At 44.9% G+C, this 12,723-nt stretch overlaps 1 protein-coding gene across 1 annotated transcript in view; it reads left to right on the forward strand.

Moving 5' to 3' along the window:
- Positions 1-1,905: 1,905 nt before the first annotated feature.
- Positions 1,906-12,723, forward strand: part of GPR78 (G protein-coupled receptor 78) — a 278,683-nt gene continuing 267,865 nt past the window's right edge. Inside the window, exons 1-2 of the mRNA XM_078678999.1 lie at positions 1,906-2,573; positions 3,641-3,754. Coding sequence (XP_078535125.1) covers positions 1,906-2,573; positions 3,641-3,754 — 782 coding nt within the window. The remainder of the gene's footprint in view (positions 2,574-3,640; positions 3,755-12,723) is intronic.

Genomic DNA, 12,723 nt, shown 5'->3' on the forward strand with positions numbered 1-12,723 from the left:
TGCGCGCCTGACTATAGTTCACATCCTCATATGAAAAAACCATATTAACAGATTCTTGCCCACACAATAAATCTCTACTCTGCCCTGTGAGGTGCAAGGGTGAGAACAGGGTGGATTTCAAGTGGGGACACATCTGCAGGACCTGCATGAGAGAGAGTTTCGGGGTTTCTAGCTTTAAGTACGTTAATTACATTAATTCTACCCACAACCAGCTCCACTCTTCTTCCATCTCCAATTGCAGTTATGGGGCAGATTTACAAGCCCCATGCGCCACTTTTGCGTCACTTTTCCCATGTTAAAAGTAACGCAAATGTGGCGCAAGGGACTTGTAAGTCTGCCCCTATGTGTTTTAGTTTCGCCCTCTCTGTGCTTCTGCAAATCGAGTCTTCTTTACCTCAACCTTCATCTGCACGATCTTGGAGTTCATGTCCTCCAGCGTTCAGGGGCTTACAAGAGTGGAGTAAAGCTGCTGAGATGCCGCAGTACTGTATATTTATTTCACTCTCTTTTTTTAAATGCTGTTCCCTAATGTCAGTCCGGCCTTGTGCTGCAGTCAGGGCTGGCACTAGGCATGGGCAGCATGGGCAGCTGCCCAGGGCCTCGCACTCAGCCCACCAGCATGGGGCCACGCACTGGTGATGTGTCGTGTTGTTTCCCTGGTGATCTATTTCAAAGAAAGGTGTCGCCTTGCAATTAAGGTCCTTCAGTCCCTCTCCCCGGGCCTCTCAGGGATGGTACCTGAAGGCATAGGGGAGGAAGAAGCTCCCTTCAATTGCAAGGAGACCCATTCACAGACACTGTGGGAGGCCCATTGCCCAGCATTTTGCCCCCCCCCCCCCCCCACAGTTTTAACTTTTAGCCCACAAGCAATTCTCACACCTATCAACTGAAGCTTGCAAGGGGCCACTTATCTACATTAGAGGGGCCTCCCACATTCCATTTTAGCCCCAGGCCTTGCAGGCCCTGGCTGCAGTAGTAAGTTAACATTACATTTACTCCAGCTCTGTAATATAGGTTGCACCATCAGCAAAAAACATAATTAGTGTCTAAACAGCCATAACTTGTAAAGTCATTATGCCCGGTCATTAGGGTGACCACCGGGTTTGGAAACAAATTCTTGGGAGGATTGTAAAAATTCAGGACAGAAGGTCAAAATACAAGACAAAATAGCGATTTTACGAAGTCATCGGCGATTTTTACACAAATGTCGTCCGCATATTTTACTCGTGTCCTGTTTGCACCTACGTTGGTAATATGATGAACCAACTTTCTTCCTGTTAAGCTGATTCAGCGATCACACAAACGTTGGTAGCCTGCGTACGCCTTGCTGCTCGTCGTAGGGCATTCCTCTTGAGGTTCTGGGTTGTCCGTGTGCTGTAGAGCGACAGTCATCGCCTGAAGGGCACGGCGGGACGACCAGGCGCGCCACGCGAGTCCTCGCCGCCCGAGTCACGCAAGCCTGTGTGCGCATGAGTCACGGCGCGAGCGCAGAGTAAGGTGTGCCTATTTGAGCCTGTGCGCGGACCTAGAGAATGAGCAGAGCAGCCTTCCTGCGCGCACGGAGCAGGCGTCGCCCGCGAAACGCGCGCTTCGGCAAAGGTCCACCAGAAGCAGCGAAACAGGATCGAATAGCTGTTTCCCTTCAGAGGAAATCAGTCGCAGATGCCCCTCGGGAGCTGGCATGTGCAGGAAGGACTGGTTAGAGGATGAACCGTTCAGCACCCAGGACTGCTGCCTCGTGCTGCTGCTCGCTGCGCTCTGGAAGCACGCTTTGCCGGCGCTTGATCTGAAGAATGCGCGACCGCCTTGGACCCTTAATCCGCCCAACTGCAGTATTGGGATTTCACAGTTTGCCCCTAAACCTCCTTTAATGTGAGCAAGGGGCCCATGGATACCTGTTGAGAGATGCACTTGGCGGACATCCTGTTGGCGCTTTTTCTCTCTCTGGTTCTGTTTGTGTCTCTGCTCTCCAACTTGCTGGTGCTGATATGCTTCGTGTACAGCACGGACCTCCGCAAGCAGGTGCCCGGGATGTTCCTCGTGAACCTCTCGTTTTGCAACCTGCTGCTGACCGTCCTAAACATGCCGTCCACGCTGCTGGGCATCCTGCGGGGCCAGCAGCCCTTTGGGGACTGCGTCTGCCGGGCGCTGGGCTTCTTGGAAACTTTTCTCACCGCCAACGCCATGCTCAGCATGGCGGCCCTCAGCATCGACAAGTGGATCGCCGTGGTCTTTCCCCTCAGCTACGCGAGTAAGATGCGGTACAAGGACGCCGTGCTGATGGTGGGCTACTCCTGGGTGCACTCTCTGGCCTTCCCCCTGGCGGCCCTCTTCCTCTCGTGGTTCGAGTACAGCAGCCCCTACGCCTCGTGCACGCTGCACGTGAGGGACGAGGCGGAGAAGAGGCGCTTCACGGTTTTCACCATCATCTTTCACGCCAGCAGCTTCATGCTGTCCCTGCTCATCCTGTGCTTTACCTACCTGAAGGTGCTGAAGGTGGCCAGGTTCCACTGCAAGCGCATTGACATCATCACCATGCAGACGCTGGTGCTGCTGGTGGACATCCACCCCAGGTAATAACCAGGCGCCTTGAGGCCCATCCCGTACGCCCTTTTTTAAGGGCGTCCTATTTACGGTACATTATAGATAATCATGCACTACTTTCTACTAAATGTGTCTTCCACCAATACTTGTGTTTCACGGTATAATCGCAATTAATAAAAGCACATTGACAATATCGTTCGGCACTGGTCATTAATATATTGACAGAACAACAGAGAGGACATGTTTTAGAATGGCTAATTTTCTTACCTCTTCTTTGATTTAGAGCCAGGCTTCATAATTTGACCTAAAACAAGTAAATCTGTCAAATCACTGTATTGCCTGCCCTATATAATTTAAAATGTATTTTTAAAATGTAACTGTTTTGTGGTGTTATTTTTATGTAAGCGAATGTAGCGTTAACTATCTTAGTTTTTACCATTTCTAAGATAGAAACAAGTGTTATTGTTTTGTGGAATTACAGCTGGATTACTTTTTTGCTGAATTGATTTGTAGACTGCTTAAGTTTACCCTTTGGCACCCCAAGGCTCTAGAAAGCACACTGCGTTTATTACTGGATATTTCGCAGCTATTGAGCGCTGCAAAATATTGGTACTACCAACATCCGTTTAAATGGCGCTCGATGTTGTGTCCCTCAGACACATAAACAGCTGAGCTGGTTCTAAGGGGACATTACTTAGCTGGTGACCAACTGCCAGTTGGCAACTGGTTACATAAGATGTCAGCAGCTAGCCATTAAGTCACTGAGCATGTTACATGTCCATATGTATGCCACATCCCTCTTATGTCATAATGCCGGCCCTAGTCTGTTTTGCAAAATCTCCCTGCTAAAATAATAAAGGTTCTTGGACTTGCACCATAGCGAATTCCAAGTGTGAACTGCGACGCTTGTGTGTTAGCTGTTCGGGTGTTTGTAGTCCGTTTTCCATGGTTCTGGATGCCTTGTTTGGTTTGGCATCCAGGGTTGGGCCTAAGACTGCAGTCGAGTTGGTAGTGGGATAGTTCAACTGATGTACCTTCTTTGAAACACCTTCTAGCGCTTTTTGTCCCTAATCAGATCTCTGTGCTTCCTTTCCAGCGTGAGACAGAGGTGCATCACCGAGCAGAAAAGGAGGCGACAGCGAGCCACTAAGAAAATAAGTATATTTATCGGATCTTTTGTGGTCTGCTTTGCTCCTTACATAATCACAAGGTTAGTATCACTCAGCAAATGTCTTCCCCTATTTGAGTGTAAAATAACTGAATACCTCTCTCTTGATAAAACCAGAATGTAAACATTTGTTGCAATGGGCTCGTGAGTTTGATAAGCTGTGTTTCGGTTGGTGAATTTTTTAAGTACAAAACCTTTGTATATGGAAAAAAACGTTAATAATCTCAGGTTTCATGTGAAAACAAGCTTTGACAAAGCCAATAGTTCTGGCGTTGGGGGCCAGACATTTTGGCTTTGCCATTGTTTGTTTTGTTTTGTCATGCTTTTTGGGAACTGTATTGCTGTGGGATCTGTGGGTCCCCTAACAATATGATAATATGTAAAATAAACATTGGCTAAAAGCAAAAAATATGTTTGGGTCTCAAACAGCACATAGTGGCATAGAAGTTCTAAGCTCTTATTAAAACTACTTTGTGTGTGGATGTGCTCTTTGTAAAATTAACAAAGTACCGGTCCATCGCAACATAGTTAGCCAATGGCCGACTCTTGGTAACCAATTTTCTCATGCCTTATACCTTAGAGGGTGGAAGAAAAATGTGAATGACACAATAACAGACCAATGGTGAAAGAGGGCTTCATAAAAGACACTATAATTATCAAATGTATACAATTATATTAAAATCACAGGGCCTTATTCACAAAGGACCTCCGCAGTTGTGACCGGGGCGCACTCATTGAAAGGGACCTGCAATAGGGTAACTGGTACACGGAGGTCCCACCACTACATGCGGGCCTCCACCACAAGTTTGGGGGCCCTCTGTGATTCAGGCCCAAGATGCCTTGGCTTGCACAAGACCTAAACATGATTTTATGAAGCAAAGTGGTTAAAAAAGAACCAGAGTTCATGTTGCTGTTGCCCTTGGAAAAGAGTTTAGGTATAATACTGAGAAAGCTGTTTGGTTGTCAGTCCTTCTAATGGTTAGTTGATCGTACAGACCTCTGTGAGAAGGGGTTTGCAGATTGTGTGGTTCCTGTTTCTTTTATATTTGTTTTAGTTTGTGTACAAAGAGCAGTCATAAATTGCATGGAAAGTAACTAGACAGATGTCCTACTGGCTTGCAAATTAAAATAAGGAAAGGTATATTTATTCTGCAGTAGAGTGTGATGGTATGTTGGAGTGAACTGAAAATATTGTTTGGCAATAAGTGAGCATTCTTTTTACACAAGAGTAATCTCGTGGAATTCCTTAATAAAGACTTGCATATGCTTTATTTCATTTCTATTTTCCTTTCTATTACGCATTTTGCATAATGGAAGACCTGCTCTGAGTAGAAAATGTTTTGCGAGAAGTAGAAATGTATCATGTGGTGTGGCCACACGCAGGAGTGAAGTTACAATTGGTGCAGCAGGTTTAGTTGCACCGAAAACTAGTGGCCACATTGAACCCTGATAATTGCTGAATTTTTGTGCTCCAACAGCAATCAAAGTGGCCATTTTCTTTGCTTGCTCCAGGGCCCATGGCATCCTTGCTAGGCTACTGGCCACACGTGCAGCATTTGCAACACTCAATGCGTGACTTTAGAAAACTTGGGCTAACATCTCCCACACGTTTTTTTACCTGAGGGCATATTTATGGGGAGATTTCACAAAGATGACCTGAACGGAAGTCACATAACATGAGTATTAATAAGCAGATGGGCGATACAATGTCAGCGTTTCCCCTCCCTGGCTGCTCCTTTTGACACAGATGCTGTATAGATAGGAACGAAGTCTAGCGTGTGTGCAGCGGGGCCTGATTTTTTTGACATCCACATGATAAGTTTAAAAATACATCGAATGTGCATAAATGGAACTCATTTGCATAGTGGGTATTTGCATTTTTTCAGCAACCCTCTCTTTAAACTTGCCACTGGCAGCCTATCGTTAGCATCAAACACTGGACTGCCATCATTCCCATTGATCCTTGTTTCATTTTAATGGTTTGCTTTTTGTTCCATCATTAAATGTCTTCACTTTTGTTTGTTGAAGCCCCTGGCGATGTTTTAATGTGAAAACACTCATCTACAGCGCCTCATCCATATGTTTGCATTTCCTGGCATAGCAGCAGACGGAAGAGCAGCCAAGTGCATAGATGCTCGCACACATTCCATTGCATTGCCAGCTGCACACACTGTTTGTTGCCAGATCACTGTAGAGCATTTTTTTAAAATGCAGATTTTAGCCTAAATCTGTCTCCCCGATTGGAATGGCTCCAGGGATAAACCTGGAATTGAATACTTTCCAGGACACTGTCTTCATTTACATACCTTTTAATTAGTCAATTTGTGTGTTTCTTAATGTCTCATGTTTGTAAGTTCTGTGCGACCACTTCACCCCTTAAACATAGCTATGGCCCGAGGTCACTCGTTCTAGAAAAATGCTGCACAGTTTGGAAAGAGAGAGGTTTATAATTGGTTGCATAGAGAAGAACAAGGGGTGATTGACAACCATGTTTCCTTATCACTGAACACAAAAGTATATCTGCATGGGGATCTGCCATTTTCAAGATCCACGTCCATGTACAAGAAGACGGTGGCAAACGGCAAGTTCCAGCGGTTGCGCTTCCCCACCCACCTTGCTGGGCAACAGTAGCCCCTAGAACACAAAGAAGTCCGAGAAGGTGCAGGCTTCCCAGAAATTCAGATTGGTTGTGCAGCATGAACAAATATAGAGACCAATTCTGACTGATCAAAAGACAGCCAATAAGAACTGATTGCTAAAAGAAAAAGGTGGTTTAGCTAATATGATTGGCTATCCATCAATCAACCAAACTATACCCCGTTTTTTGAGATTATTCACAATAAATATGTGGCAACCAATCATGATAGCATAAGACAGGCTGCAACGTTCTCAAACGGCTTTGCATTCTGCAGAGGTGGGGAAGGTACATGCCAGGTGGAGTGGTAGGTAAAATGCAAAATATAGAATTTAAGAATAGATTTAAAATAATTACGTACTATCATCTAAACTATATGCATTGCACCTGCATGTTATTCTCAAAAAGTATCTTTGATCACGAGTTTAAATATGATCACGCACCATTTCATCCCAAAAAACCCTGCATAATTAACGGTCAGCAATTTTAACCACAGATTATGCTCTTTTTAAAGGCAGTATTGGAAGGCTACTATATATAAAAAATTCTTCATAGAGATTAACATGCTGTGCCAATTTACAACAGTTCAATTGTCACTTTGTTTTGTTTGAGGTGTTACAGAGATGTAACTGAAAGGGCACTTCTGTAATACCCAATATGGAGCAAACCTTAAGGATAATGTACCTGGAACATGCATCAGGCAACCCAACACCTGAAGATCCCAGAAAAGAATACCAGCCAGAATGTGTTCTATGTTCTCTATAGCAACCGATAAGTGGAGACCTTTGGAGGTGGAGAAGGGGGTCCCATGATAATTGGGACACCCTTTGTTAAGGAAGAAACCATAAGTGCCACAAAATCTTGGGTGGCACTAGCTTCCTTGTAAAGCACAGCAGTCCGTTGATAGTACAGAGCAAGGCACTGTGCACAGTCTTGAGCAGCCTGACTGAACATCAATGGCCTCTGAATCTGCTCTTTGAGTGGGTGCATGAGTAAGGGGTGCCATGTCGCAGGCCCCATTTGAAGGACGATGTAACCTGCCCTTCACCCCTCTTAAACCAAAGGTGAGTGAAAATATAGAGCAGAACATGCTGCATAAATGTACTGAGCTAGTGAGAAAAATTAGTACATTTGAGATCAAAAGTGATATTGCAGGCAAACTCTAAATAGTAGGTGAAGGATGAGCTATTTTATTTGACAAGTAATATTAGAAAGGATAGTATTGATAATGCCATATGTGATGATTTCAGTGTTGGCATCCACTGGTCAAAGGCACCTTTCCTCTCTTCTTCAAGTGTATAGTTCTAAGATCCCTCCAGTACTATCATATGCACTTGAATATATTCCACTAAGCCAATGGAAACATCTGGATCTGAAGGAAGGGAAATTCCTCAGGAAACTAACCAAGAAGTCACAAGCCATACTGGTTCAAGTTCTTCGTCTTGAGCTCTCATTAGTTAGTTCTTACGCCAGAGGCATCGCTAATATTATACAGTGGGCATATATTCTCATCCATGTGGAACAAGAAACTCTACGATCCTTAATAAAAATAGAGACGTTTGAACAAGGATCGTCGAAATATGTCTTTTGTAGGAATATATCTATCGCTTTTAAAATATCAGATGTTAATATTGATCTGCTGCAATCTTGGACTCCCGCCCATTTGAAGCTTTTTTAACACACTTAACACCAAGGTTAAGCTTCGATCTTGACGTCCAACACAGTTCCAAATTGTCATTCTATAAAACATATGCTGACACTATTGTATATAAGAAAATGCAACAGTATATTTATTTTAATTCAAAGCATGGAGTCAGGCGAAGCATCATACTACTCCATTTTTAAAATCATTCACCTTTAAGTGGTACCCAAAAGTAAAAGCTAGCATTTCCTGTGATCTGTGTAATGGAGGGGTGCAAGACTTGGAACATGTGTTATTCGCTTGTCCAAATCAGACTGTTGTAGGAGCTAGAAAGAGGTTTTTACAACCAATTCGAACAAAATTAAAATTTACTCGGTTCAGAACCTGATCCCTCTTTGTAAGGCGCCTTCTAATAAATGTGTGTGTTACAATATGTTTCAATTGTTAAATTATTTTGTAACTTTGTACTAGAATGACATTTTATTATTTTAAAGTTAATTTTATGTTTTAAATATTTATTGTTCTCAGTTGAGAACTAAGTCAAGTAAACTTAAACTTGAAAAACTTAAACTTGATGCCATCAATGTCAATTGTGGTGTTATCTAACATACCACGTGTTATGTCATGAACTGTTCATGCCGGTATTAAATATCAGTTTGCACAGGTACTTAATTTCTGAATTGCAAGGGTATTTACCATTTAGTGTTTGCCCTTATAGCCACTGCAGATAAGATTTAGCAGGGAATTGTAAAGCTATTTTGTTTTATACCAAAAACATGCTTTTATTTACTTAGTATAATCAGCCAGTTGGTTCCAACATAATTTTAACTATTACTAAGGTTTTTTAATAATATTCTGCATGCCATAGATTCTGAGTCTAGCCCTACAATGTCTATGCACCGAACCAGCGCATTTTGGTATTTGTCTATGCTCTGAAGTTTTAGGCTATAGCTTGGCATTTGTCCATGGTGTGCATCTAATTCACATACTCTCAGTACCCAAAAACCCTGGCTTGCATTTATATTCTCAACAGACAGTGGATGCAAATACTGAGTTTTGGTGGACCTCTTTAGCCAGAGTCTAAGCCATCTTTAGCCAAAGGCCATACGGCCTAGGAGGAGTTGAAAAGTTGAAACACCTTGGGCCATGCCTTGTACCCAAAAAGCATGCCCACAGTATCCTCCTTCCATGCCCTACTGCCACTGATTGCAAGACATGGTATGACTCATACCCTACACCCCAAACCCATGCCTTTAGTAATAATACAACACCGAGGTTGGTTTTCCACTCACGGAATTCCATAGAGTTACAGGAAAACTCTGCACCTGGGTGGAATAGGCATGTCTTGCTGATTGTCAGCATTGGGAGTTTGTTCCCTTTGAAAATCTGCGCAAACAGCACCACATGTGCACCGGAGGGGGTACCTATTTGGTGATGCTTGTGTAGATTTATACTCGAGCTGCAGCTTTCTTACCGCAAACAGTCGCGATCGGCCATGTTAAGAAAATCTCACCGGGTGTCGTACTAGCTCCAGAAAATCACACTAGGATATGCCGATTCTCACACATGCTCACCAACTTACCGTTGGCGAGCCACATGTGAGAAGAAACTCTACCACTATGCTGTTGGTAGAGTTTTGCTAGAACGCCACGTTACAAGTGTAATGTGTAGTGGGCAAAACTACGTGAACTCTGCCAATGCAGAGGAATTTATCCCCCATCCCTCTACAGCATCACCTTTAGCCACACACAAAATTCACTAGCCAAAGGACAAGAATTTTGGCATATCGTTTGGCTACATCCTATATCTAGCACTTTAGTCCCAAACAGACCCTGAGTGTTGCCTATATCTATTGCCAATCGCCAGAGTCTGTAGGAAGGGTTGCGCGCAGAGTGTGGCATTTAGCCACATACAGAACAAAATATCCCCTTTAATACCACTAACCTAAGTACCCACGGTGTAAAAATTGTGGCCAGTGGCATTTAAACAAATGGTGCAAATGTTTATGCACCCCCTCAAAAACCTTAAATGATATTAGATTGTCAATGAGCAAAAAGAGTCCTTACATCTGGCAGCATCCACTATGATTTCATGCCTGAATGTCTCTGAAAAATTGGAGATAATATTTTAATGCGAATATGCTTTAGTTTCCTTCTGTCACAGCACATTATGGGATATTGGACCTCAAGCGTGTGACAATGTCACTGAGCTTTTTGGAGTGTGAAAGAAAAGGCTAGACAAAGCAGAACAAAGATTTTGTAACACATGCAAATGCACACACTGATTGCTAAATTGTACAGGTATTTCCAAATATACTAGCAGCATGAAAGTATTGCCCCTTAATCCTGAAATTTAATAGGAACATATTTTACCAGGGTGTTAGAATTTGGGTAAATGGTTGAGGAGGGTGAGACACTACTTATGCAGTAACCACAATTCTTGTCAGAGTAAAACACAAACAAACCCCAAATTAATATATGAAGAACCCTTTGGTAGGCTGGCACAATTGCAGTCAGGCTTTACTTAAAGGCAATGTGCAACGTATTTATGCAGCAAATAAACAGTAATACAGTGAAAATAAATTACTTGACACCAAAATGATAAAAATGAAATCAGTAAAATCAGTTAAATGTAGTGACTAAAACACAAAGGGCCCCATTACGACTTTGGCAGTGCTGCAGCGGCTCTACCATGCCACCACACCGCTAAAGCCATGGTCCGTCCACAAGCCACTTTAGGAGATTCTTCTTGTCTGGCAGGCTTTTTTTGGCATTCCCATGGCGGTGGCTGTAAAAACAGGCACCGCAATGAGCACACCAAAAACAGTTCCTGCACTGCAGGACAGTAAAGCCAATGCTTTGCAGAAACTGGTGTGCATGAACACAGGGGGGACATGTTGTGCTCCCGTTGTGCGCATCCACAGGGCGCAGAGGCACAAGGGGGACCTGCAGGGCCCCCTGTGTCTCCTCTCGATCAGGCAATGGCATAGCTAGGCCTTAGACCACTTGTGGTGGCTCCTGCGTTTGTCACCCACGGCGGTGTGATGTAAAAGCGGGGGGAAGTGTTGGGTGCTGACTATTCATGTGGCCGCAGCGGCTGCAATTAAGACCAGCGGGGAGAGGGGGTGCAGCCGTGGGGGGAGGGGGTGCAGCTGTGACAGTTGCAGGTGAGAGCGGCCGCTGCCCCCAAAACTCCTACTGCCATTGGTGATCAGCCTCCATCACCCCCCCAGCTACGTCTCTGCGACCAGGGTTTTTAAGGAGGAGGAGGAACTGCCATGCAAGCCCTGGTGGAGCGGAAACGTATAATATGCTTTGCCGGACCGTCAATCACATAGATGCTCCTACATTGCTACAACACCCCAACGGATGGTGGTTCCCTAACAGCTGCAGTGGGACTGTGGCCATACGACCTCCCACCTCATTAAAAGGGCGACTAGAGACCACCACCACTGCGCCCCCTTGAGTCTTGCGGTCCACAGACCACCAGATTCGTAATCGGAAAGAAAGCGTCAACTGTGTTTATCTGGTTGCGTCAAAATGGAACAAAGTCATAGGTTCAGGTCCACTTCAATGGAGCGCTGGTAGGATACAGAGACCAAGTTATGCCCACTGAACAAAGTAATTAAATATCAGTTGCAAGAGTGTTGTGAGGTCCCATGCTACATAACAGCTGCCCGAAGACCTGCAGGGCTGTGGTTCAAGGTCCTGTGGAACAGCTGGCTGCAATGTGAGGTGCCGTGTCAAGGATGGGTTGAGCAGTAGTGGTTCAGAGGAGCTGCGGGGCTGTGATGCAAAGTCCAGAATCAAGATGCATCATGCAGCGGTGGTTCTGCGCAACAACATGGATGTGATGTGACGTCCTGGGTAAACATGTGTCACACAGCTGCTGTTCTGATGAGCTGCAGGGCTGCAATGGGAGGTACTGTTTCGACATGCATTGTGCAGTGACAGCTCCGATGAGCTGTGGGGGTGGGGGGATGTGTCATGCTCCATTGTTTCTGCTGGGACCACAGTTGAGCTAGCAGAGCACCTTCATGCCCACTTCCAAAGGTCCAAGACTGGTGTGGCACCACTTGGGGGGGGGGGGGTCAGGGGTCACAGGAGGCAGAGACCAGGTGTAGAGTCCAAGGCGATTGGAGCTTTTTAACCTGAGGTTCTGATCAGCCAGCCAACTAGCCCTTGAAGTCACCTTGATGGTCCTCGGTTCAAGATGCAGGTCTAGCCCTCCTCACACAAGCATCAGAAGAGTAACTTAGAAGTCCTTCTTACAGCAGAGCAGCACAGCAGTCCTTCTCCCAAGCCTTTCACGGGTCCCAAACTGCACTGAAGAGTTGTGGATTAGAGTCCAATATTTATGCGTGGTGCCAGCTTTGAAGTGGGAGAAGCTTCTAGAGTCTTCCCCCTAAAGAGGCGTGTGGAATTTCCTTCCTCCCTGTCCTGACCCCAGGTTGTCTGGGGCACAAAAGATAATGTGAACCCCTTTGTGAGTGTGCTGAGGCAGAGCCTTTGTGATAGGAACATGTGGTAGGTGACAACTCCTCCCCCTCATACTGACAGAGTTGTCCCATTCTGCCAACACCTATTCCCCCTTTGTCTTGCTGTCCAGGAGTAATACAGAAAAACAAATGCCATATGACCCTTGAAACAGGCTGCCGGCACCAAATGAATAGGACAAGAAAATGCCAAATTTCTGAACGTATAATCTTTACAGGGTTCGGCCCCTAATCAGCAT

The sequence above is a fragment of the Lissotriton helveticus genome, chromosome 2_2 (genome assembly GCF_964261635.1).
Source record: "Lissotriton helveticus chromosome 2_2, aLisHel1.1, whole genome shotgun sequence".
Lineage (NCBI taxonomy): Eukaryota > Metazoa > Chordata > Amphibia > Caudata > Salamandridae > Lissotriton > Lissotriton helveticus.